Source organism: Manis javanica, chromosome 2 (genome assembly GCF_040802235.1).
Source record: "Manis javanica isolate MJ-LG chromosome 2, MJ_LKY, whole genome shotgun sequence".
NCBI classification, from domain to species: Eukaryota; Metazoa; Chordata; class Mammalia; order Pholidota; family Manidae; genus Manis; species Manis javanica.
Genome location: NC_133157.1, coordinates 124247652 through 124273191, shown reverse-complemented (window position 1 = coordinate 124273191; position 25540 = coordinate 124247652). Strand labels below are relative to the sequence as shown.

At 43.1% G+C, this 25540-nt stretch overlaps 1 protein-coding gene across 11 annotated transcripts in view; it reads right to left on the bottom strand.

Annotated features, from left to right (window-relative positions):
* Nucleotides 1–3619: 3619 nt before the first annotated feature.
* USP6NL (USP6 N-terminal like) overlaps nt 3620–25540 on the bottom strand; it is a 317648-nt gene continuing 295727 nt past the window's right edge. For 10 of the 11 annotated variants that reach the window (XM_073229324.1, XM_073229327.1, XM_073229326.1 and 7 more), the window contains one exon: nt 21664–25171. In XM_073229324.1, the coding sequence (XP_073085425.1) occupies nt 23757–25171 (1415 nt within the window). In that variant the 3' untranslated portion in view covers nt 21664–23756. Of the gene's footprint in view, nt 3734–7450; nt 25172–25540 lie in introns of those variants that run through there. The other variant, XM_073229320.1, reaches the window with a different exon arrangement.

The following is a 25540-nucleotide window of genomic DNA, read 5'->3' as shown; positions in this document are numbered from 1 at the left end:
GATGGCGCACTTTAAGATGGCCAGTTTTATGTTATGTGAATTCCACCTCAATTTAAAAAACTGAAAGAAGCTGAAGGGAGGAAAGAGGGAAATGATGGAGGGAAGGTAGGGAGGACAGAGGGAGGAGGGAAGGGAAGGGAAGGTAGCTTGGGTGTGGAGCTCATGTAAAGTGTGTTCTTGGCTTTAACTAAAGTCCTTTCTGACCTGTTTCGGTGGACAACAGCTGGCCTTCCCATTTCACTGACCCCGCACAGACACAGGACTGGCAGAGCAATGAGGAGCAGGAGAAGGCAGGGCCGTGGCCCTCCACCTCCTTTCCAGGGAGCAGGGAGAGGAGGAATGCTCGCCAGGCCTCAGGCAGCATCAGACTGGACTCTATTTGCTGGGGGTGGCTCACTGCTCATGTGGCCCCAGGTGCCCTTGTTTTCAGTCTCTAGGGGACAGGGTTGAGGCCAAGCCCAGCCACAGTGTTCTTCTCTCCTCCTTGCCTAGGTACCTGGGTGTGCTTTGATTCTGTCTCATGCACGAGGACTCAGGGAAAAAGATGATAAAATCCTGATTCAAGATTGTGGCGGCTGGGAGAGACAGAGGCTCCTCAAGAATGCAACCCAGCTTTGTGAGACAGACCTGCAGTCACCCACTTGCTCTCAAAATGCTACCTGCTCCCCATTTGCTCTTGCTCCCTGTGATGGCAGCTCCCTTGAACTTGGCAGGCAGGGCCGGGCCATGGCAGGACTGTGTGCTCCAGCTCCTGTCACCCAGTAATGCCACGGTCCGCCTGGTTCCTCTCCCAGACATTCAGTAGACCTGCTGTTGCCAGATGCAATCTGGAGTCTAATGCTCCTTTGTGAAGGCCAGGCTAGACAGCACTTAGAGGATGCACATACTTGCATCCAAACTACATCCAAACTGCTGCCACAATTCTCAGACGAACTTCCGATCCATTGGACTCAGTGTGATAAATCCCAGGAATCTAGCACTATTCTAGCACTGAATTTAGCACAGGGGTGGATCCTATGGAAAGCATGCATGAACACATGAATTAATGAACATTTAGGAGAGCTGGTGGCACTAGAAAGCATATGCCCATGCTGCATTAGAGGTCTACATAAAAGAGGAAAATCTAATACTTCATCCATCATCTAGTCAGAAGGCAAACCGATCATTTCCCCAAACAGCACTTCTCTTCAACAAACAGTGGCCATAAAAGCAGAGGCTTTGAAACTTTAAGAGGCATAAAGGCTTTGGCAATGGCACAGGGTTCTGAGAACACATGAATAAATAAAAACCCAAAGCTGCTGCTGAGACACAACTGTGTCCTGAAGAAAATAGATCAACAGACTCTCAGAGGAAAGAAACACAGACCACTCCATCTGAGAGCATTTCACAAGAGCCTGGAGGCAGCTGCCCACCCTGCACCAGGTTCCGCCATGCCCTGAGCAAAGCCAGCAGCTCCCGACCAACTGAAACGGGAGGACACTTTGCAAGAAAAAATCATTGCCATTTGTTGGCCAATTAGCAACCTTGCTGAATGACTCACAGGCCCACAGACGCTCTCCTTTGAGGATTGCAATCTGGGTCTGTGGATGCAGACACACAGTGCCCTGAGTTACCAAGTTCACATTCAGCCCCTGGTCAAAGGGCTACAGAGCGGAGAGAATCATTTCTTTGGGCTCTGCATTAAGTGATGTAAATGGCAGACGCCTTCCAAGTAGAAAGTCTGACAATGAATCCTGGTCTTCTCTATTGAGAGGTGGCTACAAAGTTCCAGCAGCCTGCTTGCACCGAGGTTTTGTCCTCAATTTAAAAACACTCTTTTCCCTGAGGACCTCTGAGCAGGGACTGTGAAGAATTGCAACATCGCCCTCAATATCCAACAGAATTAATATGACTCATTCCTCCTGCTGGATCTCAACAGGACATATGCCACCGAGACCGCATTCACTTAGCTGCTTTCTTGGCTTTCTTGAGACTGCTTGTCAAGGCTGTGAGCTTGGTTAGGCTTCAGAGAGAGTTTGCCACAGAATCAGAGTTGAGCGTTTTTGTTTTTGTTTCAGGGGGGTCTTTCTTTTTGCTCATCTTCTTTTCATCTGCAAGCAAACCTGTCTCATCAAGCACCCCAACACACATTTTACCAGGGCTGAAACAAACCATACAAACCAGCACTCAGATGGGGCTGGATGCACAGACGACCTGTTAAAGTCATGGGAGGGAGGCAGGGCTCTTGGAGAAGCCAGCTGCCATGTCAGGAGGACACTCAAGCAGGTCTACAGAGAGGCCCACATGGAGAGGATGGAGGCCTTTGCTGACAGTGAGCACTGACTTGCCAACTATGTGAGTGAGCCGTCCTGGGGAGCAGGTCCCCTGGCCTCCTTCAGTTGGCTGCAGCCCTGGTTCATGTTTTGATTACAACCTCATGAGAGAAGCCGAGCTGTATCTTTCTACTAAAATGTTCCTGAAGTCCTAACCCACAAATACTATGTAAAATAATAAATGTTTACTATAGGTTTATACTACTAAGTTTTGGGGTAATTTGCTACCCAGCAATAGAGAACTATTACAGGATTGAAAGGAACACATGTCAAATATGCCATTCAATTCATTAATTAATGGTGAAATAGTAATATAGTTCCAAGAGCATTTGAGGAACTTGATATTTAGGGGGCAATTTCATGAAGATCTGTTAGAATCTGAGTGCTAGATTAACATAAAATAATACAAAACTGGTTAATGTCCTACAGAGTAATAAGCTGCAACTTTGGTTTTACCTTCCACCAAACAGAAATTATCTTTATCAGTCAAAAAATCTTACGTTCACATAGAAGTGCTGGATCTTTAATCAACAGAAAGCAGGGGACGTGGTAAGTCTTAGTTGAGGGGCTGCTCTGTGCTTTGTGGCCTGTTGAGCAACGTCCTAGGCCTTTATCCACTGGTTGGCAGTAACATCCCTCTTCTCCCCACTAGTCATGACAATCAAAAATGTCTATAGACATGGCAAATGTCCCCCGGGTGCCCTGGCAGACCTATCAGATCATATCCATTTTAACACTGGAATGACATGTCATCTACATTTTTGTCTCATTTCCAAGTTTTAAATACCTTTTATTAGCAAGCATATGTGAGCCATATGAGAACTGAGAAAGGGAGCTCCCCCTCACATGACTGACAGCTTCCAAGGGAAGGGGGTCCTGGCAGCTGCTGCCACCCAGGCTAAAACTGGGCTTGCAATGTGGCCTCCTTCACTTCCACTCAGAGGGGACAGAAATGAAGGAGCGAGGAAGACAAGTATGATAGGAATAGGGCGTGGGCTCTGAGAGCCCCCAGGGGTAAACAGCAGGGCACTATGTAAAGCCCTGTCTCAAAGCCTTGGCAGGCAGATGAGGTGTTAGCGAGAGGAGAGCACGTAGACAGGAAAGGAGACAAACAGGATGTCCAAATGCAATCCAAGGCCCTAACTAAGGTTTGAGAGGTTTTGTTATCTTTTAAAATCATTTTAAACACTCAAGCAGTATTTACCTAATAAAGAGAAGAAATTTGAATTCACCTTTTGGGCACAGTGATTCTTTGTACTGGGAAGAACCACTAAGTAAGCCTTTGACCACCAATATAAAGCAAATACTCACCACACTTCTTGTTGAGTCTGTTGTCCTGAATGTATATATGTAGATATTAAAGGCTGAGAAGCTCCGTATTTGTATTCCATACGCAGTACATGGCAGAATCAGAACTATTCCTGGAAAAAAATTAACTGGTGGGCTCAGGGCTAAGGACTGGGTTTGCAGTGGCTGTACCTGCAGCCAGTAGGGAAGTGCATCTGTACAAGGCCAGGCTGGGTTGGAGAATTCCACCTCAAGGGAAGGAAGAAAGTCCAGAACAGGGAACCTGGGGGAGTGGGGGGAGGAGGGTTGGGCGGGAAGCTTGTTATCTCTCCACCTTCAGGAATGCTGTTGCCCGAAGTCTGTCTTTCAGGCCAAGGCCCAGTGAGTGCTGATGCAGGACAATCACGTTCTGATGGGTCAGTCCTGTCAGGGACCTAAAGGCAGGCAGTACTGAGAGTTTAAGGGGGGTACCCCTCCAACCCAGGGGCCATTTGTGTCATCAGTAGTCGCTGGGTCACGCTGGTCTTGACACAAGTAGAAGGCCAGCCTCCTTTGGAGAGCCAGCTATTCTTTCTGGGCCTCCCAGGAGCTGGGCTGGACCCTGCGTCAGGGACATGCCCAAGGCCCTCCCAGGGAAGAGGGGTGTCCCCCAGCTTCTTCCCATAGAGGCCAGGTGGGGGAACAGTGTAAAGGACCCCAAGGACAGACACAGACAGCTAAAGGCCCTAAAGTTAGCTGCATCGAGTAGGCTGACCAGTTCCCTACACTGTGTCTCCTTCCCCTTCTTTCTCCCTAGCTCATCAGCTCAGTCTGGTTTCTGTCAGGGTGGAAGTATTTACGGCAAGAGCCTGCTTTGTACCTGAAATACAGTGCCAAGCACCAAAGCTAACATGTTGATAAGCAGTCTGAGGGAGGGGAATGGTGGTCTGGCTCAATGACACAGCCTCTATGAGTAACCACAACCCCAAAATCAGACCCCTGAGAGATCTCAGGAGATCCAAGACCCCAGGCAGGGAGGAGATCAGCAACTCCAGGGGGAAAGTGTGTTCCCAGCCCAGGGCAAAATAAACCTGCAAAGCTGAAATCAGTCAAGGGAAAAAAATAAAGTGGGAGAAACCCGCTTATTGTTTATAAAAAGCCTGGCTCCATTTGCTCTCTGGCCACCGCTCTCACTCACCTGTTTCTTTCCCGGTCCTGGATGAACTAAGAGGAGAACAGCTTTTCCCTACCCCTTGTAAACATCTATTGATAGGGAGATGACTAAGGACAGGCGAGAGAGCTGGAAAAAGTGTAATTTTGCCCACAGGATCCAAGATTAAAAATTCACAATATTAATGAGCAGCTGAAGAATTCATGGAAAGAGGAAGTGTGGCTCAACCAGTGGTCACAGACCATGGAGGCCTGACATGCAGGCTATTGAAGAATGAGATAGATAATAGATTATGGATGGATGGATGGGCAGACAGATAGGGATAAAGGTATTGGATGGATGGATGGATGGGCAGGCAGGTAGAGTTATAGGTTAGAGTGGATAAAGAGGAATATAGGTGATGAGTGGATGGTGAAGGAATTCAGAGCATTGTCACCTCAAAGTATATCACTTTGGCATATTGACTATTTTGAGTTAAAAGCAAATTAACTAAAAAACAGCAGGTGTTAAAAGAGGGCTCTGCCTCTTTCTCTTCCTGAAAGCAGGAGATAAAATTCCCATGCCCTCTCTGTACCAGCAGGATAGAAACCTTATTCACCAGAGACAGGAATTTGGGGTTGAAAGATCTATACAACCAAACCTCGTTAAAGTACCCCTATCTTCCTAGATACTTCTTCACAATTGAGGACTCCTAACCCAGACCCCTTTGTCTTGTCAATTCTTCAGAAACATATTGTTTCTTTGACTGAAAGGTATAAAGGCTTCCTGTTCTTATCACTTCTTCAAGTCTTCATTGTCTTGAGAATGTACATGTAAAAATTTAATGAAAACTGTATACTTTTCTCCTGTTAATCTGTCTTATGTCAATTTAATTATTAGATCCAACTGGAGACCCAAAAATGGTAAAGGAGAATTCTTCCTTCCCTACTATGGTTAAATAGATAATGACGGCTAAAGGAATAGATACAGATATAGGATGGATAGAAAAATAGATACATAGATAGGCCGGCAGACAAGAAGGAAGGAATAAAATAAATTGTAGAGGAAACATTTATTTTTATTATCTTCCTAAAATATGGACAAGGGGCAAAGAAAGGACATGAAAACATGAATCAGTGAGAACTACAGAATTCACTTTGCTTCTGCTCATCACACTCTGAAAGGCATTTTAGAGGCAAAGTTCAATGGTTCTGTTTCCTAAATGGCTGTGATAGACACATTTCACAGCAGTTCACCCAACACTGACACCAACCAGGAGATCAAAACTTAACATAAAACAGAACTTTAAGAGCCCAAGAGTTTGCCTCTTCCCATCCCCCACTCCCCATCACAGAGGTTGTAGGAGGCCAACTAGATGAGCCCCCATGGACAGCTGGTTCTTGTGGGTTCACCTGAAGCTCTGTCACCCCACCGCTGTACCTTCAGTGTGACCCCTTTGTCCCTCACCTTTCTCAGAAAGTGAAATTAAGATATTTTGCCTCCTTCCTTAGGATGTGTCAAACAGCTCAATCAACCATTCCAAAGAGTGTGGCTATTTAGGAATAGAAGAACCTATGTAGGGCCAACTACTGTCACTTAATAGCACAAGGCCCCCAAGAATCCTAAGAGCCAAGTAGATTCCTCTGGGGAGCAGGAGAAGGCTTTTGTGAGGAAATGGCGCCCTGTGGGACATTAAGAGTTCTAATCCCCTGTGAAAGGCCTAAATGGGGAGCCAGCCATATACAATGTGCACATTTTTCTATACATGAAGCTGATTATCTACCATTATCTGGAAACAAAGAAAAATTACTTATAATTATCCTAGACTGAAAAATAGCGAGTTTTGGAAGTTTTTTGACCCCCTTCCTGCAAGACCCATTCAGACATAAAGAGGAAATAATACCTCCTTGATTTGGAATGATGCAGGCACAGTAGATGAGAGCATGATTCATGTGTTAGGAGGTGGGCGAGAAGGATCTACCTTTAAAGAACTCCAATTAAAGTAATTGCCATTGTTACAAAAATTACTGTTTTTAAAAGACTGAAGTCCTCTATTGGAGAACACTGCAGAAAGATGTGGGAGAAAAAAACCTCACATGGCCAGCCTGACTAGGGAGAACAAAAGCCAAGCATTGTTTAAACGGAGCTGCTTAAATCCTCCCATGCCTCCAAGCGGTGGTGGCAAGCCATTCCTGAAAGCCTGTGATACTTTCTGAAGTTTTCAAAGAGCTGTCAGCAATATTCCAAGGGCAGACACGTGTGCAGAGCAGCAGGCAGAGGCGTGTGGGTGACAGCAGTAACCAGCGACCCTGCGCTCTGGACAGAGGAGAGGGCAGCCCACCTGGAGGCAGCGGTCTGAGAGTCTGCGGGCAGACGACAAACGACAGGTGGGGAGGAGATACCCACAGGCAGGGTGTCTGCACTGCGGGGAGATGCTGGAAGGTCATCCAGAGTCCATCTTGGATACGTCTGTGCTCTTGGCCTGTTGCTAGGAAGGTCTGATGGGAGTCATTTTGGTAAGGACGCTGCAGATTATGAGGGAAGGACGTTTTTTAAGTTTTAGTGTGCTGCAGAGGAATATTTTTTGTAAAGTACCCTAAACGAACATGAAATTAATAAAACAAATACAAAATATAAGCCCCATAACTTTGTTATTAGGCTCAACAGACAATAAAAAAAATCCCACTCTGTCCAATTGCTGCACAAGTTTCTAAAAACTTACTCTCAGGGTCTGTGCAGGAGTCCCCTGTTCCCACTGGGGATGGGCCCCGATGGACGCCTGAATCCGCGGAGAGCTCCAGGCCCTGGAGATACTGTTTCCCTGCTCACCTACGCCTGTGACGAGCGTAAAGTATAAACCAGGCGCAGGAAGAGGGTAACAATAACCAATAGGGTAGAACAAGCATAACCCTGTACTGTCACGAAAGCGATCTCTCCTCTCCCTCAAAGTACTGTGTCTTGTGCTGCACTCACCCTCACCCTCCCTACTGTGACGAGGCGTGATGACAAAGTGCCCCTGTGTCGAATCGGCCTGAGGTGAGGGACGCCTGCGCACTCTGACGTAGCATAGGCATCTAGCGACTTCCGGCGCTGCGTCAGGAGGAGCAGCAGCTGCTTGCCCAGGACTGTGGGAACTAAAGCAGCCGGAAGCCAGACTGCTGAGAGGGGCTCGGCTGTGCACACCTCCTTGCTGTCTGTGAGCCACAGCCCGGAGCTCTGGTCTAAGCGTGTCCCAGAGTCGCCACTGGACCACAAAGTCACCAAGGGGATCACGGGAAATGGTTCGGATGGTAAGGTAGGGCGTGGAAAATGCTACAGATCCCTTTGGACATTCACAATGCATCAGGGCACATTAATGGCTCAGGGAAAACTTGTTTTATTTTTTAAAAATCAACAAATGACTTTTACTGCGCCCCAGATTTCCAAATTTATTTGCTTACTTTTTCTCTCCGTTTTGTTTGCTTATTGTTTTTGCATAACACCTGCAACATTTGCCAACTACACCCCACCAATCACATGCTAAGAAATGCTTTCCCGGGGATCTGGCCTCACAGGAATCTTCCCAACCTAGAAGTCAGTGGGTAATACTGGAGCCCAAAGTGTAAAATCCCCAGCGTCCGTGAGGCTTTGCTAGCCTGAAGAAACCCTGCATGGTGAAGCCTGGATCCATCTGCAGACCAGCGCCAAAGGGTCCAAGGAATTGCTCCTGGTAAAACTTAGGGTCCTCTTTAATTGCTTAGCTGCAATGGTAAGAACCCTAGCTGTTAGAGCTACTACCTTTTGGCAATTGCTTTGCACGTTGGGACACGGGGGTCTTTGGTGGAAGTCTGTGCATAGAATAAACTCAGTCAAGCTTAAGGAGACCACAAGTTATACAGGAAGCCCCAGAGCACAGCTATGGCAACAACACTATCCTTCCCTGGGCTCGCTCAAGCTAGGCCCAGAATGGGCTTTCCTAATTAGCTGGCATCAGCCAAACATCCCGTGGTACAGTCAGGGTCCTTAGATGAGGTTTTTGAATACTGCTTGAAGTACATTTGAATTTACTAAGCCTCCCAATTCCCCTCTAACAAAACAATTATCCACAGTCCAATTTCTGCCCATGGAACCCCACATGCCGTTCACACTGCGGTCAGTACAACAGAGCTCTGGTTTTGCCATGACTTGACCCACTATTGGTTTCAAAAGTCATAGAGGCAACTGGCTACCCTAGACTAGAACACTGTTGTCTTTCAAATACAGGATCTGCTGCTGCTGCACGAATCAGAGGCACACCAAAGTCAAGGACACTTTTTTGTCTGCTGTTCAATCTCTTGACTGTTTCTTGCCTTCTTAACACTTTTGTAATCCTGTGGGATTACCCTTTTACAGTCTACTCTGTTCCATCCTGAGTCACCAAAAAAAAAATGTATCCAGGCCTGGGTGTTTTCCTGGTGACCACACAGTGTCTAAGTTCCGAAAATGTCACTACTCGCCTTCACATCACCTCATCTCTCTCCACGTGCCCCACATGAAGTGCGGGCCATCGCAGACACCAGGAGAGTTTTTCCATTGACGTGATGTCAGGAAGCCCTCAGACTGTCACAGGCTTCTGTGTGATTATAAAACATGCCAGCAAATTCTTGGATATGCCTGTCAGGAAAAGCCTTCCTGTGATTCCTCAAGCACACCAGACCTGCTCCTGCCTCAGAACACTGGCACTTGCTGCTCCTTCTGTAGGAAAGACTCCATTCAGGATCGACACGGCTTGCTGCACCTGCTTCTCCTAGCCTGTTCTCAGCGGTCAGCTTCTCCAGGTCTCCACTGCTCGTCATCACAGCTGTAGCTGTCTCCACAGCTTGTCCCTCCTCCCCGTCTAGGTATTGACTTCACCTGTTTCTCTGTGGAGTGTGCAGATTCACACTGCTGAACTCCCAGCGCCTAATACAGGGCAGGTGCTCAATAAATGCTCATTGGAGGCCAGGGCAGAAAAGGAAGAGATTTTAGCACACTACTTCTTTGCCCCAACCTAGGAAAAAACCCAGGGTGATCATGTGTGGACCCTGCACTGGTTTCTAAAGAGGAGAGAGCCTTTCGTACTTCCTCAGTAGGGGAGGGAAGGATGGCAACCACCTGGTACCTTTCCCTTCATTTTCCATTTAGCATGGAGAGTCACCATTAGCGTGTGGCAACTGATCTTAGTCATCATCCTCATTTGTATATGGGGCAGAGCTAACCTCTTTGGCTAGGCATTTGCCCGGGGTTAGAGGTCCAGTCTTCTTTCTGAGATGCTCGTGCTCAGGAGGCCCTCTGGTGCAGTCAGTGGCAGGTCTCCCAAGTTTGCTCACCACTACTGCTGACCCCTAGCACAGTACACGTGGGTCATGTGCAATTAATTCCTGGATGTGTCCACAGCCTGCCAGATTAGGAGGCATGTCGAGGTGGGGGGGGGGGCGCGTGTCACAGGATATGACTCCAGGCTCCGATATTGACCAGATTCATGTGCTCCATTCTATAGGTGAAGAACCTGCCACAACCCCAGGTGGGTTACTCTTCATCTTCTCAGCAGGGTGAACTCACAGACATCTCAGCAGGCCTCCTGAGTGTTTAAGATGAGAGCCTTACACATAATTGGTGGGAAAACAGGAAAACAACTAAGGCATTTGGTGGTGACACCCATGTTTCATGTACAACAGCTTTTTCTAACTTTTTTCCCACTCATTTATTCTCTCAACAAATGCTTATTGAACATCCATCTGGGTTATAAAGGTAAATTGCAATGGATCTTACCTTCAGAGGGCCCTCATTTCCTCTGTGTCCCTGACTCCATTTCATTGCCTTGCTGAGCTGTATACTTCATGCCTCTCCCTGAGTGAAGCTGGGCACCTCTAAGAACAGGGCTGGCTTCTGGGCCAAATGGCCAACACAAAGGTTCTCTTTGGGGAAGTTGCAGCCCTCAAAAGGCCAGATGATATCTGTTGGCAGACCCCAACACTCTGTAACCACAAATGGTTGGGTTGGGTGACCCATCTCAACGTGGACTTCAAAATATACTTTAGGAGACAGCAACAAGGGAAGGCAGGAGAGCCATGACTGAAGGTTTACTGGAAACAAACACATCAGGAGCTCTGGGCTCCATAGGGATGGGTTTTCAGAGTTGGCATCCACCACATGGCACGAGGCCCGGACACAGCAGGTGTCCTAGACACAGCCTTAATTGATAGCTTAATTAAGGAATTAGGTAGGTTATAACTTCCAACCTACAGCTTGGGCTAGCTAAATTTTATCATCTTCCTTTCCATAGAAAGTAAATGAGGAGTAGGTGTCATACACTGAAGAAATGTGGCAAAAACATCTGGCCTCTCTGCCTGTACAGAAGGAAGAAAAGCCTGTGTTCAGGATACATTGTCAACAGGCACTTTGCCACCTGCTGGGGGGCCTCCAGGAGACCCCAAAGGCAACAGTTTACTCTCTTCCCTTAAGAACTTGGCTGAAGTGCCTTCTGGCAATGAGAACCACCACCTCTAACAGCCAGACTAGAGCCTTGAAGGGTCTAGGCCTGTGAAACAGTCTGCCACAACGGAGGGGAGGGGACACACAGCCATCTCATTTATGTCCATGCATATATCCTGCAGGGACAGCCACTGTGCTCCATGAACCATGCTGGGCAGCTGCCTCTGGACACAGCAAATTGCTTGGCCTTCTGCTATGGTTGTGATGTGGCTCTGGAACTTGAACTTCTTCCTGGGTGCTCTTCAAAGAAGCCTCGCCTTGACCCTTGGTATGCCAAGCATGGTTCCTAGGCTCGGAGCATCAGCACCACCTGGGAACTTGTAAGGAATGAGAATCTCAGAGGAACTCTCAGCCCTATGGAATCAAATCTGCATTTTAGCAGATCCCTGGGCAATTTCTATGTACATTCAAGTTTAAGAATCAGTGATCTGGGTAACAGATGGTACAGTTCAACTTCCAACTAAAACTGACCCCTTCCTAAAGACCTGTGTAACTTGAAACTCTAAGAAAAGTGAGGCCTATGAAATATCTAGGGCACTGGATACAGACCCCTGAGGTCTGACACTCTTACTTAAATATAAATATGATGCGGAGGTTCACCAGGGAAATAAAATACCAGGTGGTAAGAATTTGAGAGATGAGTGGGGTGCAAAGCAATAGTGACTAGATGGGAGGAGTGTAGGGGACACAAGGCAATCCATGCCTGTTACTTTGCCAAGAGCCCGGTGGGTGATGTACTTCCTGGGCATGTGGGAGAGGTCTCCCCATGGTAGGGTGCTGTGGAGGTTGGAATGGCCCACACTCCAGGCCCCTGCAACCTCCGGAGCTAAGAGTCCAATGTACCTCTTGGATGATCTCCTGTGCCATCAATGCCCCTTAGTCACGTTCACACAGACATGCAACTCTGCTACTTCCAAACCCACAACTGTCCGAGTCATTTCTACTGAGGCCCTGGGGCCCCAGAAAGCAGATGGGAAAACCCTGCTGAGAGGAAGCTCACAGCACATTCATGGACAGCCTTGAAAGCCAAGCTGTGGCCGATACTTAATTTGTCCACTGGGAAACACTGAAGGTGTTTAAAGCAAGAAAAGGACATACTCCAAGTTGGGGTTTAAAGGTAGAAGTTGAGATTGAGAGTGAGAAGAAAGTCATTGCAATAATCCAAGCATTACTGAAGACTTCAACTGGAGTTTTTGTGTTTTGTTTTGTTTTTAAGCTGGGAGGGTAGTGAACAGAATATGTGTATTCTGAAGGGCACTTAACTGTGATTCTGGTGGGCACACAGCAGACATTCAATAGCACTGTGTTGAGTGAATGAATGTATGAGTGACTTGGGGATATCATCACACAGACCAGTCTACACAGTAATGCAGGTGCCTTACATTTTGTTGAGCTCCATTACTTGACTATTTGAACCTGGGTTTGTTGGTTGACTTTACACATAACTAGATCTTTATCCTCTGCCTATTCTCAGGCTGAGATCCGACTGCAGGCAGGGTGCACACATAGTGTCTGCCTTCTTCTTTGGAATTCGCTGTTTTCAGTCTGCTGTGGGATGGAGCAGCGGTGGGAAAAGGTGAGGTCTGGTCCTTTGTCCAAGGCGAAGTCACTGGACCATTCTGGGCTCATTTCTTCTTCTGTAAACTGCTCTTCACAAAACCAGGAGCACTGAGGAGGGACTGCCTGAGTCCACTGGAGACATAAACAGGTCTCCTGGACCTGGGTGGGATCTGTCATCCTGACGGGTCCCCAACAAGCGCAGTGCTTCAGCTGCCAGGTCCCTATGTGTGGCCAGGTCCCTTTTGGTCTCTTGTCCTCAGGTGACTGGATTCTGGATGGCATCAATGTTCCAGGCACTGTTACATGTGCATCATCTGAGTTAACCTTCAGAAAAACCTTGCAGGGAAGGCCTCAATTTCCCTCTCTTTTCATGAGACTGAGGTCCAGTAAGGTTACTGAAAGAGCTGAGACATCTCCAGGTTTGTTTTCAAGCTTGTGTTCTTTCCATTACACCATTAAAACCTCTATAATAAAAATCCCCTAATAAGATTTTAAGGTGGTTTCCTGATAGTAACAGAAGAGTGATGTAGGACCTAGAATAAAGATTAGAGGTGGAGTGACCTCTGCTCTTTCTTGTTAACAGAGGCAAGTCATTCATGGTTTCTCATCAAATGTTTCAAGCCCAAGGCTGTGACTAACTGTAGTATCTTCCTATACATTGCATGGTTAGACTCTCAGGATGGATTACAGAACCCTGACTTGTTGGGCTGTGTTTAACTTAAAAAACCGCCCTAATCCCTGCACCCCATCTCAGAGATTCTGACCCACCTGAACCTGGACCTCCATATTTCTGACAGCTTCCCAAGTGGTTCTCCTGTGCAACGTAATTGAGATCCACTGTCTCAGGCTTTTCTCACTCTAATGCCCACATTTTGTAGCTGAGGAAAGCAAGGCCCAGAAACAGAATGTGACTTGCTCAAGGTCACACTGCTGATGAGAGGCAGACGACAGTGCAGATTCTATGGCCTCCGGTCCACTCTACCAAATTGCAAACGTCTAGAGCCACTGTTGCCTTCCTGTTCAAAGGAAACTCTAACACTATTATTCACGATGACTTAAAACTGTCTTCATGTCAGCAACTTGAACTGTTTGTGTCACTACCTGCTACATGGCTTTCTTTGCTCCTTGGCTGTGCCACGGGAGCTGCAGCATCTCCTGTGGCTGTGAGGCAGTTCCTCTGCCCATTATGGCTACTTCCCCTGCACATCTGATGCAGGCCATGTCTTTTCTCATGAGCGTCATCTTGGTGCTTGTCATTATTATGGGCACTCAGAGCACTAGGTTCTCCTTCCGCTTGGTCCTTGCCACAGGTGTGGGTCACTTGTGTAGGTGACTACATAAGTCAGCCTTCCCCAGAGAGACTACCTGCTCCATGGGAGCAGGGACTGCCTGGCCTTTGCTCCCCATTATCCTCCCAGCAGCGCCACAGCACCCAGCCAAAGCAAACAGGCCTTTGGTCAGGGCACCTGCCCTCAGAGTTTGGGCAGAATCCTTTTCAGACTCCCTCTCTCTACATCAGAAAACGCATCATAGAGAGACCCAGTGACCTGTCCAAAGCCACACCATGAATTTGTGACAGAGCTTATTAACTCACTTAAGACTGACTGAGCTTTCTGGGGAGCCACAGTGCATTGCTGATTCTTATCTTGCTTACAGAGAAGTTAGCCTCTCCATGTTTTGCACATACACTACATTTGAATCACACCTCCTGTTAGTGTACTACACATGGTAGCAAAACTTAAATGCTCTATAAAGTCAGTGATGTTCATGGGCAGTACTTAAGTGTTTCCTTGATGCAGCCTGCTTATATTCAGATTATGCTGGTTTTCCTTCAGATCAAAGTGAAAGTGAATTAAAGAAAGTTTTGTAATTGGTGTTTTAACACTCATGATTATGCAAAGTAATGAGCTGGAATAAACCAAGAGCTGACTTGTAGAAGTGTTCAGAGTGCTTGCATGGTCATACTGATTTCTAATTAGCATTATCTCTTCTGTGTTAACACATCCCTTTCCCCATCTTTCCCTCCAACTACTGCTCAGCCCACCCATTCTCATTTAAACCTCTGGAGAGCCACAGCACCTCCCACCTGTGCCTGCGACTTGCAATCTGACTGTGCTCAAGGAACGACAGCAGATGACAGTAGCGAGCTCATTGTCAAATCCAAACCATCTTTCCAGTCCTAGTCCTTGGGCCTTTCTGCTGCCTTTTAAACTGCTGGGCGTCTCCTTGGGACTCCTGCTCCTCCAACTGTCTTCTCATGGCACCCTTTCTGCCTTCCCTCTCTTTTGTCACGTCTTTTACCTCTGTGCTCCTCATCAGACAATCAGCTCCAGGTGGTCAAGGTCCATGTCCTCTCAAGTCACTAAAAGCCAACACTGCAGTGGCACATGATTACAGATATCATTCCAAATTATTACTGTGTGACAACGCTGTGCTTAACACTTTGCATAAATTAACTCATTTAATTCTCACAACTCCAATGAAAGAAGTAGCAGTCTTCATTTTGTAGATGAGGAAATGGATCAGGCTCAGAACATAAAATCCACAAGGACAAAAGGATTTTGTCTTGTTAGATCACAGTTTCACCAGGACCAAGAACAGTGGCTGGCCCATGGATGCAAAAATCAAACTCAAGTCAGTGTGGCTCCAAAGCTCAATCTTCCAACACTGGACATTCAGATACTGCGGGACCAGTCCATGATGTTTCCTCTGAGTCTTTCACGCACTCCTTTCCCTCAGGCACCCCTTGAATGCAGTGATCCCCCAGAGTCCCCATCCTTCACTTGCTCATCTTCTCCCTAGGTAAATACTCTCATGGCTTACCTCCTATGTGCTGCCAAGTCCCAAATCTCTCTGGAATTGCCAGATGCCTATCAGACAACACCATCTATCAGTCCCCTATTCCTCAAATTCTACATGTCAAAACACGTCATTTCTCACTAAACCTAAGCCTGCTTGTTTTGCTGAGTTCTTTTTATCACATGGTGGCTCCACTATCCACCCTACTGCCCAACCTGAGAATTACAGAAATCAACCTTGACCCTTCCTCTCTTTTCAACAGCACAGAATGATACTTAATCACACAGGCTCTCAAGAAAATTCCATTCACAAAAGCAAGAAAAATAAAATACTTGGGAGTAATTTTAACAAAAGCACAAGACATAATACTAAAACTGAAAAACATTGCTAAGAGGGATTAAAGAAGAACAAAATAAATGGAGAGACAATCTATGTTTATGGACTGGAAGACTCAACATTGTTAAGATGGCAATTCTTCCCAAACTGATTTAGAGAGTCAAAACAATACCTGTCAAAATCCCAACAGGTTTGTTTTATGAAAGTGACGAGCAGATCCTAAAATTTATATAGAAATGCAAAGGACCCAGAATAGTGAACACAATTTGGAAAAGAACCAAGTCAGAGGATGTACACTTCCTGATTTCAAAGCTTAAAATAAACCCTCATATATATGGTCAATTGATTTTTGACAGAGGTACCAAGGCAAAGTTGGGGAAAATATAGTGTCTTTCACATGGTGCTGAGACCAATGGATATTCACATGATTTTAGATCCTTACCTCACACCATATATGAAAATTAATTCAAAATGGCTCATAGACCCAAATGTTAAAACTATAAAACTTCTGGAATAAAACACAGGAGAAAATCCTTTATGACCCTGGATTAGGCAGAGAGGCACAATACTAAAAGCATTATAAAGAAAAAATGGATAAATTAGACTTCATTAAAATTGAAATCATTTGCAATTCAAAAGGCACCACTAAGAAACTGAAAGGCAAGTCATAAACTGGGAGAAAATATTTGAAAATCACGTCTTATGAAAAACTTATATCCAGAATATATTAAGAACTCTTGCTATTCAATAATAAACAATCTAATTAAAAAGTGAGATTTGAATAGACATTTCACTAAAGAAGATACATGAGTAAGCACATGAAAAGATGCTCAGTATCATTAGCTATTAGAGAAGTGTAAATCAAAATCACAATAAGGTATTTCACACCTGCTCTGGCTATAATAAAAAAATACAAAATACAGAAATACAAAAGAAGTGTTGGTGAGAATGCAGAGAAATCTGAACCCTCATACATTGCTGGTAGGAATGTAAAATGGTACAGACATTTTGGAAGAGTTTGGCAGTTTCTTAAAAAGTTAAGCATGAACCTTACACTAAGGTAGCAATAGTACTCCTAGATACATACCCCAAGAGAAATGAAAACATGCCCACATAAAGTCTTGTACACAAATGGTCATAGCAGCATAGAAAACAATCCACATGGCTATCAACTGGTTAGTGAATTAACAAAATATAATAGCTATAATGGAATATTATTCAGCATTAAGGGGAAATTACAACATACATGAACCTCAAAAACATTATGCTAAGTGCGAAAGAAGTCAGATGAAAAAGCCAGATACGTCTGGTTCCATTTATATGAATCGTCCAGAAAAGGCAAATTAGAAAGATAAGAGTGTATTAGTGGTTGCCTAAGGTTGGGAGTGGGAATGAAACTGACTGCCAACAGGCACAAGAGATCTACTTGAGACAATGGTAGTGGTCTATAGTTTGCTATAGTTGCACAGTATTTGCGACTATATGTGCTGTTTGTGATGGTTGCACAACTCTGTATATTTATGAACAAGTCACACGCTTAAAAGGGTGAATTTTATGTTAGGAAAATCATACCTCCTTAAAAACTTGTGGCAGGGCAGGGAGCTCAGACACTAGATTCAAGTCCTGCTCTATGGCTGTGTCACTTGGGCAAATTACTTAATCTCTCTGTGCCTTATTTTTCTCATCTGTAAAATGGTAATTATAGTAGTACACACTTCAGTTAACATAGGCAAATGCTAGAGCATGGGGCCAAATAGTAAGCACTTGGTAATGTGAGCTATTTTTCTTATTGTAATTATGATTACATTCAAACAATTATCAAGGCTTGCCAATTTTTACTTACTAATTCGTTCTCAAGTTAATCACCTTTTCTTTGAAACTTCTTCCCTGACTCTGACCACCTTTTAGGTAGAACACTTGCTGCCATCCTCCTAACCTCCTTCAGGATTGTTCTCTCACATCCAGCCTGCACCTCTAGAGGCCACACAGGAAATGTAAATACAACCACGGCAAAACCTGCCTACATCTAATTCAGTGGCATATAAGGCCCTCCATGATCTGGTCTCTCTGTGGACTCCCCCTGCCCCACCGCACATGCACATCAAAGGGGCCAATTCCCCACAGGTAGCACACAGCTGCTCATGCCATCCCCTCCACAGGAATGGCCCCTTCCCCTCCCTTTTGTCTGCTGTACAGACCCTCAGGCTCGACTGAGGCAACTCCCCACAGGCCTTCCCCAGCCTTCTTGAGCTGTGGCCTATCACCTGTGCATGTCTTCAACATTGAACTGAGACTCACAGATTATAAACTTGTTTCCTATGTTGCAGTGTGAGCTGAACACAGTCTCTAGGACAACTAGAACACAGTCTCTAGGACAACTAGTACACTGTAGAAGTCAGGAAAATGGTTACTGGTTAAGTGAATGACCAGACTACGCAGCATTTGCTCTGCACCTCACATAGGGAAAATTCTGGTAGGCTCCCAAACAGCTTAGACCTTTTTTTTAGCATGTCACTTAAGGAAAATGACAGAGGTTGTCTAGGAAAATGGAAATCTTAATAAGGCTCTACCTATTTTGAAGAACTATTGTAAGCAGTAATGAGAGAAAGTATGGGGTCATGCCATCTTCCATTTTAAGCCATTTATATTTCCCACAACTGACAGTAGCTCATCAGATTTACTGAGATGGCTGGTAATGTTAATCTTCCCAGTGGAAATTTTCCTGACTTACTTGAAATCAGTTTCTAAACTTGAAAGCAATGTTAAGAATTTTTGAGATAGCTCATAGTGGGAATATAAGACAATCAACTGCAGAGGGTTTTTATTTTAATTTTTTCTCTTGAAAGAGCTTCACTGACTGAATGGGGGAAAATATAATTATCTGATGCCTGGGTTCTACCCAACAGATTCAGATTTAAGTAGTCTAGGGTAAGAACCAAGGATAACTTTTTTTTTAATTCCCAGATAATTCTAAAGAGAAGCAAGGATCAAGATCCATTCCTATGAAATCTAAAATTTGTTCCTTTATTTCTCAGTGTTCTTACCTATGAAATGGTGGCAGCTATGCTTAGGTTTACAGATGATTGAAAATCCTTCTCAAAGTACAATTCATAAATGTTAAATGAAACCCTTTCTTCCTATTTTCAATACCTTGGTCATTATAAAAGCGAAGTTTGACTTACTAAAACCACCTGGTCAATAAGCATTAATATCCATATTAGAAAAGGACATTTAAAATCCATTAAAGGACAATTAAACAAAAAAGATCCCAAAACCATGATCCTAATTAACCCACAATCAGTCCATACTAAAATAAAGGGGTGACTCTTAAAAGATAATTGAAAGTAATAATACTTCCAGAGATTAAGCTGTCCATCCTATGAATAAATCCCTTTTTGTGACCTGGCATATTTTTCTCTAGTCATGAAAATGAAAAGATATCTCAGCAACTATTGACTAGGTGCTATTTGGTGGTTTGCATTATAATGGGCCCTGAGGGAGAGATCTGAAATGACTATAAATATGAAGCTCCATTCTAAAGTCACACTGAGAATAACATTTAGAATTAGAATCTTCTTAAAATGAGAAAAGTTGAAACAATCACATAATGTCATGTAAACATCCTCCAGAAATGTCTTTTCATTCTTTCAAGAAACATTCTATCACTGACACTGAAAGGGATAAGGACATGCCACCCCAAATCTACCACTTTGGCCTAAGAATGATTTTGAGCTGAAGGCATTTGAATTCCTGAAGTCCCTTATCTGCCTAAATGCAGAGCTCCCCAAAGAACTCAACTGTCATAAACCTCCTCCCAGGAAGGCAGCTCTGACCTCTTTGGGCAGGGGTGCCACATGAGACATCACAAGGCCTCACACTATCAACTCTCCCATCTACCCTCCTAAGAGCAACTTATTTCCAAAGAGCCATTTGCTTTTCCCCAAGTGCCTTTCTCCCCCTACCCTTCCCCTACTAAGTTAGTACACTGACCCCAAATCTGACTCTCCCACTGAGCTTCTCATCCCTGGTACCATGTGAGTGCAGGATGCATAGGTAATAAACTTGTTTAAATAAATTTAAATCTTGTCAGTCTGTACTTCATCAGTTCAGTCTACAGGCCTCAGCTGGAGAACCTAGGAGGGTATAAGGATCAAGAATTTTTTTCCTTCCCTTTAATACTTTGATGTATAATTTTATTAGGCAGGAAAACAGATATGAGCAGGGTGGAAAGGGAATAAGGCCAATAAAGCCCCCTAGAAAGGACTCAAAGAGTTAACCAGTTAAAAATAGAAAACTGAGAAGGCCAGGGGCAACTTGGCCTAGAAGTTTAAATGCTCCCCAGATAAAGAAAAGTATCTCAGCATAGCCTATGTTTTCACTGTGTCAGTTAGAACATAACATTGTAAGATTTACTTAAGCACCTGCTAAACGGTACAGCTTATTCAGGAAGAATTCTATCTTAAAGCTAAGACTGCATTTTAATCAAACAGAATGGATGGTGGCTCAGCCCATATTGGAGACAGGGTAGACAGTCTTGATTGATATGCTTCCAGACAGAAGCTGATATCCTGAAAAGGAATCAAAGCAGTATATTTCTCATATCAAGTTAGAAAAAGAAGAAACTTAATGTCTTATCAAAGATGAACATTCTGGGACAATTTGGCTGGTCTGCACCTGGCCTTCTGTCACATCCCTGAAAATCCTCAACCACCTATAAAACCGTAGACCCTAAATCCTTAAGTGCTCCTCTCTTTGAGGTCGCCCGCACTTTCTAAGTGTGTAGCCTTAAAACTTTATCTCAACCTTTCAGCACGCCTCTTCTGTGAGGTAGCTCACACTCCCCTTTCTCAAAGTGTGCATTTGCTCTCTTTAAATAAAGCTTAAACCTTTCAGGGCCCCTCTCCTCCCTGAGGTCATCTGCACTTTTTTTCTTTTTAAGTAACTTTAAATAAAACTTTTACTCTGCTTCACTACTGTGTCTCTGCCCTTCAATTCTTTGTTGCAGCAAGGACAAGAACAGAGGAAAATGCACAACACCCACTCTTAACAATTTTACATATGTGTGAGTATATATATATATTTGTCCCAGCTTTAAAAAGTTACTTTTAAAAATCTTACTAAAAAACATAAGCACCTGAAAGAGTCAGTTTTCAAACCCCTCAAGACTCTGGGTTTGGTTTCTTTAACTTTTCAAAGTAAATATTAAAAAAATAAAAGCTATACCAAAAAGCCTACTGGTTAGGCAAACTACTATAGAAGAAAAAACTTAATAATGGCAAAATATTTATACCATGTACATGAAATTGCAGAATCAAATCATTATGATTTATCTATTCCACACCATATAAATCCTTACCAAATATTTTCCATAAATTAACCCACTTTACCAGTATTATTTAATCTTTCATAATTATTTAATTATTTATCTTTTATTAAAAGATAAATTTGAAAGTAAAATTATATGGTGGCAAAAGAATTTCAAGTTTTTCTACTTGAAAAATCAACAGTGCTACATTTTATATTGGGAAAGACTGGAAATAAAATCTTATTGCTATTAATAATGGCAGATTAAATAAAGAGTGATGCAGTTCTAAATACAGTACAAATGGAAATTAAGAAAGCAGGTAACATAGAACTATGATATATATAAAGTCATGTAAGTAAACACTGGGAAATAGCTACTCAATTAGGAGTTAGCTTCAGAAACATCAGAGATGCAGCATTTTTGCCATATGAAAAAAGCACATAGAAGACATAGAGTACACTTATTTAAGCATGTTAAAAACAATCACATCAAAAAAAGTATACAGATAAAAAATGTCATAGATGACATAAGAAAATAGTGTGTGTATATATATATTTTGCATATATATAGACAGATAAATCTACACTATTTACTGCTGTTAATATATATATTTTGGAGCAGCTCTATCATAAACTAAGTGGTACAGCTTGGTTTATTACAAGTCACAGAATCATGGTTTAAAAATTGGAATTAATATCCTTAGCTACATTTCTATATACATTAATTTCTAAGCTGAATTCACATGATCTTATTTTGGAGCAGCTCTATCATAAACTAAGTGGTACAGCTTGGTTTATTACAAGTCACAGAATCATGGTTTAAAAATTGGAATTAATATCCTTAGCTACATTTCTATATACATTTATTTCTAAGCTGAATTCACATGATCTGAATCAGGAGCCCAGTGATACCAGAATTTTGTTTGAGCTTCAGTGTAGTGCTTAGCTGTTAATACACTGCATTTTTTTTTTGCCATTTAATAACATCATTACCAGGTTAATTAAAATTATATTAGACTCATTATATACATAAAAAACATTGTCACATCCAATAGCTAAACAAATGTTACTGTCATTTTAGACAAACTTCAGTACCTTGTAGCTTAAAGCCCCAACTTGTAAGAAGTTAGGTTTCCAACTCTATTATTTAAATTGAGCAAAGTAATGCTGAGAACAAGTTCTCCAATTAAACACAAAGTCATACTATCTTGAAGTGCCCCAAACTTTGTCAGTGTTTTAGTAATTGTAGTGTAATAGAATATTTCTAAAGACTTTTTTTTACCATAAACCTGAACTTTTTCACTGAAAAAGAAAAAAAAATTGTTTTGAAGTATGAAAGTCAGACTATTAAAAAAACAAAAACACCAAAGTCTTAGACTCCTATTAATAATTAGGATCTTCTTTTACAATTTTATACAATGATAATTTAATGGCCTGAGTGCAGCAATATACACTGACTACATTCTTTAAAGGAAGAGTGCTAGAAAAAGATCATGTAAATGAACACCCTGGCTCTTTGTGGAGAGGCCCTGCAGGAATTTAAGAAGTAACCATATTGTTAATCCTGCTTTCAAATGAATTTCAAAGGAGTTTGTTCTGCTGCCAACTGTGAGTGCTTACAACTTCCCCTGCTGGCATCCGCTGGAGACTGTACTGCAGCATTTCCTTTGCATCTGGCAAGGAACATTCTGCTCTGAGCTTTACAAGAGTCAGACCAGAGGAAGGAGCCCAAATGCACTGAAACTGCTCCCGGTGTACATGGACACACCAAGCGTGGCACCTTAGACCATAACTTACACTAACTAACTTCCCCAATTTTTAAGCACCATTAAGTGGTTAACCTCTGTCTCCAATGTTTTTAACTTTCTGATTGAAAGAAAATGGCAACAATTGAATGTGTGAATGATGAGCATTCTGTGAGATGTTGAATTAAGTCAGGGAAAACCCTTAAGTCAGTTAAATTTGGGTTAAAAATAGAAGGGAAATAAAAAACTTGACTGAAAGACAAGTTGAGGAAAAGAAGAACAAATTATTCCATGGATCTATTAAAAGCACTTCCTTTTTTAAACATTTCTTTAGTTCTGTGTTCAAATGTGTATGCATAGATGCCTATAATAACTAATAAATGACACATACACTACATAGAGCCTTAACAATATCTACTATACCCAGTTTTTCAGTGCTTTGTAACATTACTCAAAATACAATGGGCTAATAGAGTAAGAATGGTCAGGTTTTGGAGAAAGATATGAACGAAACAGTAATGAATTATTACCATGCATGCATCCCTAAATGCTATTGCTATGTTTCCATGTTAAATTCTTTTTAACAGGTTCAGTGATGATGCAATTTAAAATGCTCATCTTAAGCAGCATTATGTGAGGATGAAAACAATTCCATATATTCTTATTACATACATTAGAATTGTGTTTATAGTAGTATAAAATACTGCTTTGGCAATTATACACATAGCAATGTAGGTTCCATATGGTTTCTATTCTGTGTTTAGCAGAAAACACGTAAAACTAGATAAACTCTCACAGCAATACTGATTCTTGAACAGAAAGTCCATCCCGGTTTCTGTAGTGATATACTGAAGGTGAGGGCCCTGAATATTGATACCCAGAGGAATTGGCATCTTCTAAAGCTGATGAAGTTCTATACCGTACTGGACTATCTACTGAAACTGCTGGAAGGTTCTGGTCCTGAAAGGATACATGTTGAAAGGCAGAATATTTTGGTAAATTGCTTAAGGGGCTATGGTTAGCATCTTGAGTCCAGGATTGTCCATGTACCTCAGGTCTGTATGTATAACTAACTTCTGACCATTTTCTGTTTTCTGCCAAATAATCCACTGGAGGAATGATGAATGTTCCATTCTTTGGGGACCCTGACTTGCCCGCATATGCCCCAGCCCCAATATCCACAGGAAGAACTTCTATACGACTAGATGGTAGTACAAGGGGAGTTGGGCGGCTGTAAGATTTCTCTGGAGAAACATCGACAGGAAGAGTAGGACCATAAGGTCTCCTGGAAGGATTCATTTGAGTCCCATGGGCAAACTGTAGAGTCGCAAAAGTGCTGTTGGTGGTTGGGATGTGTTTTGGAGAATTTCCATGGTAAACAGGGGGATTATTGTAGGATGGGAGGTGTGCTGTCCTGCGATCATCCCTATCTAACTGAGACGGGGACTTTGCATGACTTGGAGGCTGCACTTTATAAGTAAACTTGTTGGCTACTTTTGATGGACTAGAACTTGGCTCAGCATGTTTTCTTGAACTTGGATAGTAAACAGTACTCCTTGGACTTTGACAGTAAGCCCTTTCCAGCAGCTCTTCAATAGAGGGGCCATTTTCATTTTCAGGTACGTTATCATACTGGGAAGCATTAGAGCCCCGTTTCCCTTCATCAGCATCCAAAACCTTCATCTTTTGCCTCACATTCGAAAGCCGAGTGTCAGCAAAACTTGGGATGGTGACTGTAAGTGTGGGTTGTACTGATCTACTTTTGCCGTCAATGGCATATTTGGCAGTTTTTTCAATCGCAGAAATATCTGATGGTTTATTCCATTTGGGCACAAATTCCTTCCCGATGTTTGACATAGCATTGCTATTTTGGTTAGCAGCTGCATGATTGTATTGCCTGGAATTATCCTGTGTACCTGATGGAAGTTTTCTTTGAAAATCTGCCTCATCTCTAAGCTTTTTACTATCCTCATCCACTGATTTCCGTCTTAGCTGCCTTACTCTTTCTGGTGTACCAATTTTACTTTGATGGTGAGGGGAATGCTCATGTTTTTTGTGAGGTGAAGAGCCACTTTCTCTTCTGCTGCCTGTATGGGGACTTGGCCTGCCAACACTTTTTTGTCCATTGCTCAGATGACTAATGCCAGCAGACTGACATTCAGGCGGAAGTTGTCCCAAAGGTTTCTTTGGATACTCATCCTCTTTACCTAAAGGAAAAAGATAAATTTATAAGTAATATAAATACATGAGTATGTGGTATCAAGCATAAGAACTCTATTATGAATAACTGCATACATGTACTCAAACACATGCATATATGTACATATATGTACATATATACAGATTTTTAGGGCCTTAGGAGAAACTTTTTTTAGAGAAACTGATATTAAAACATGAAAACTCAAAATCTTATTAGGCAATGTGCAGGTAGGAATAGTTTATAATGTTGTTACATGCTTTTTCATGAATGTAAGGCTGACATTCTCATTCCTATTCCTGAAACAATCCTGCACCAGTAGTTCAATGTGTTGCCATTATATTACTTTCTCTTTAGCTTGTCTCAACTAAAATGGTTT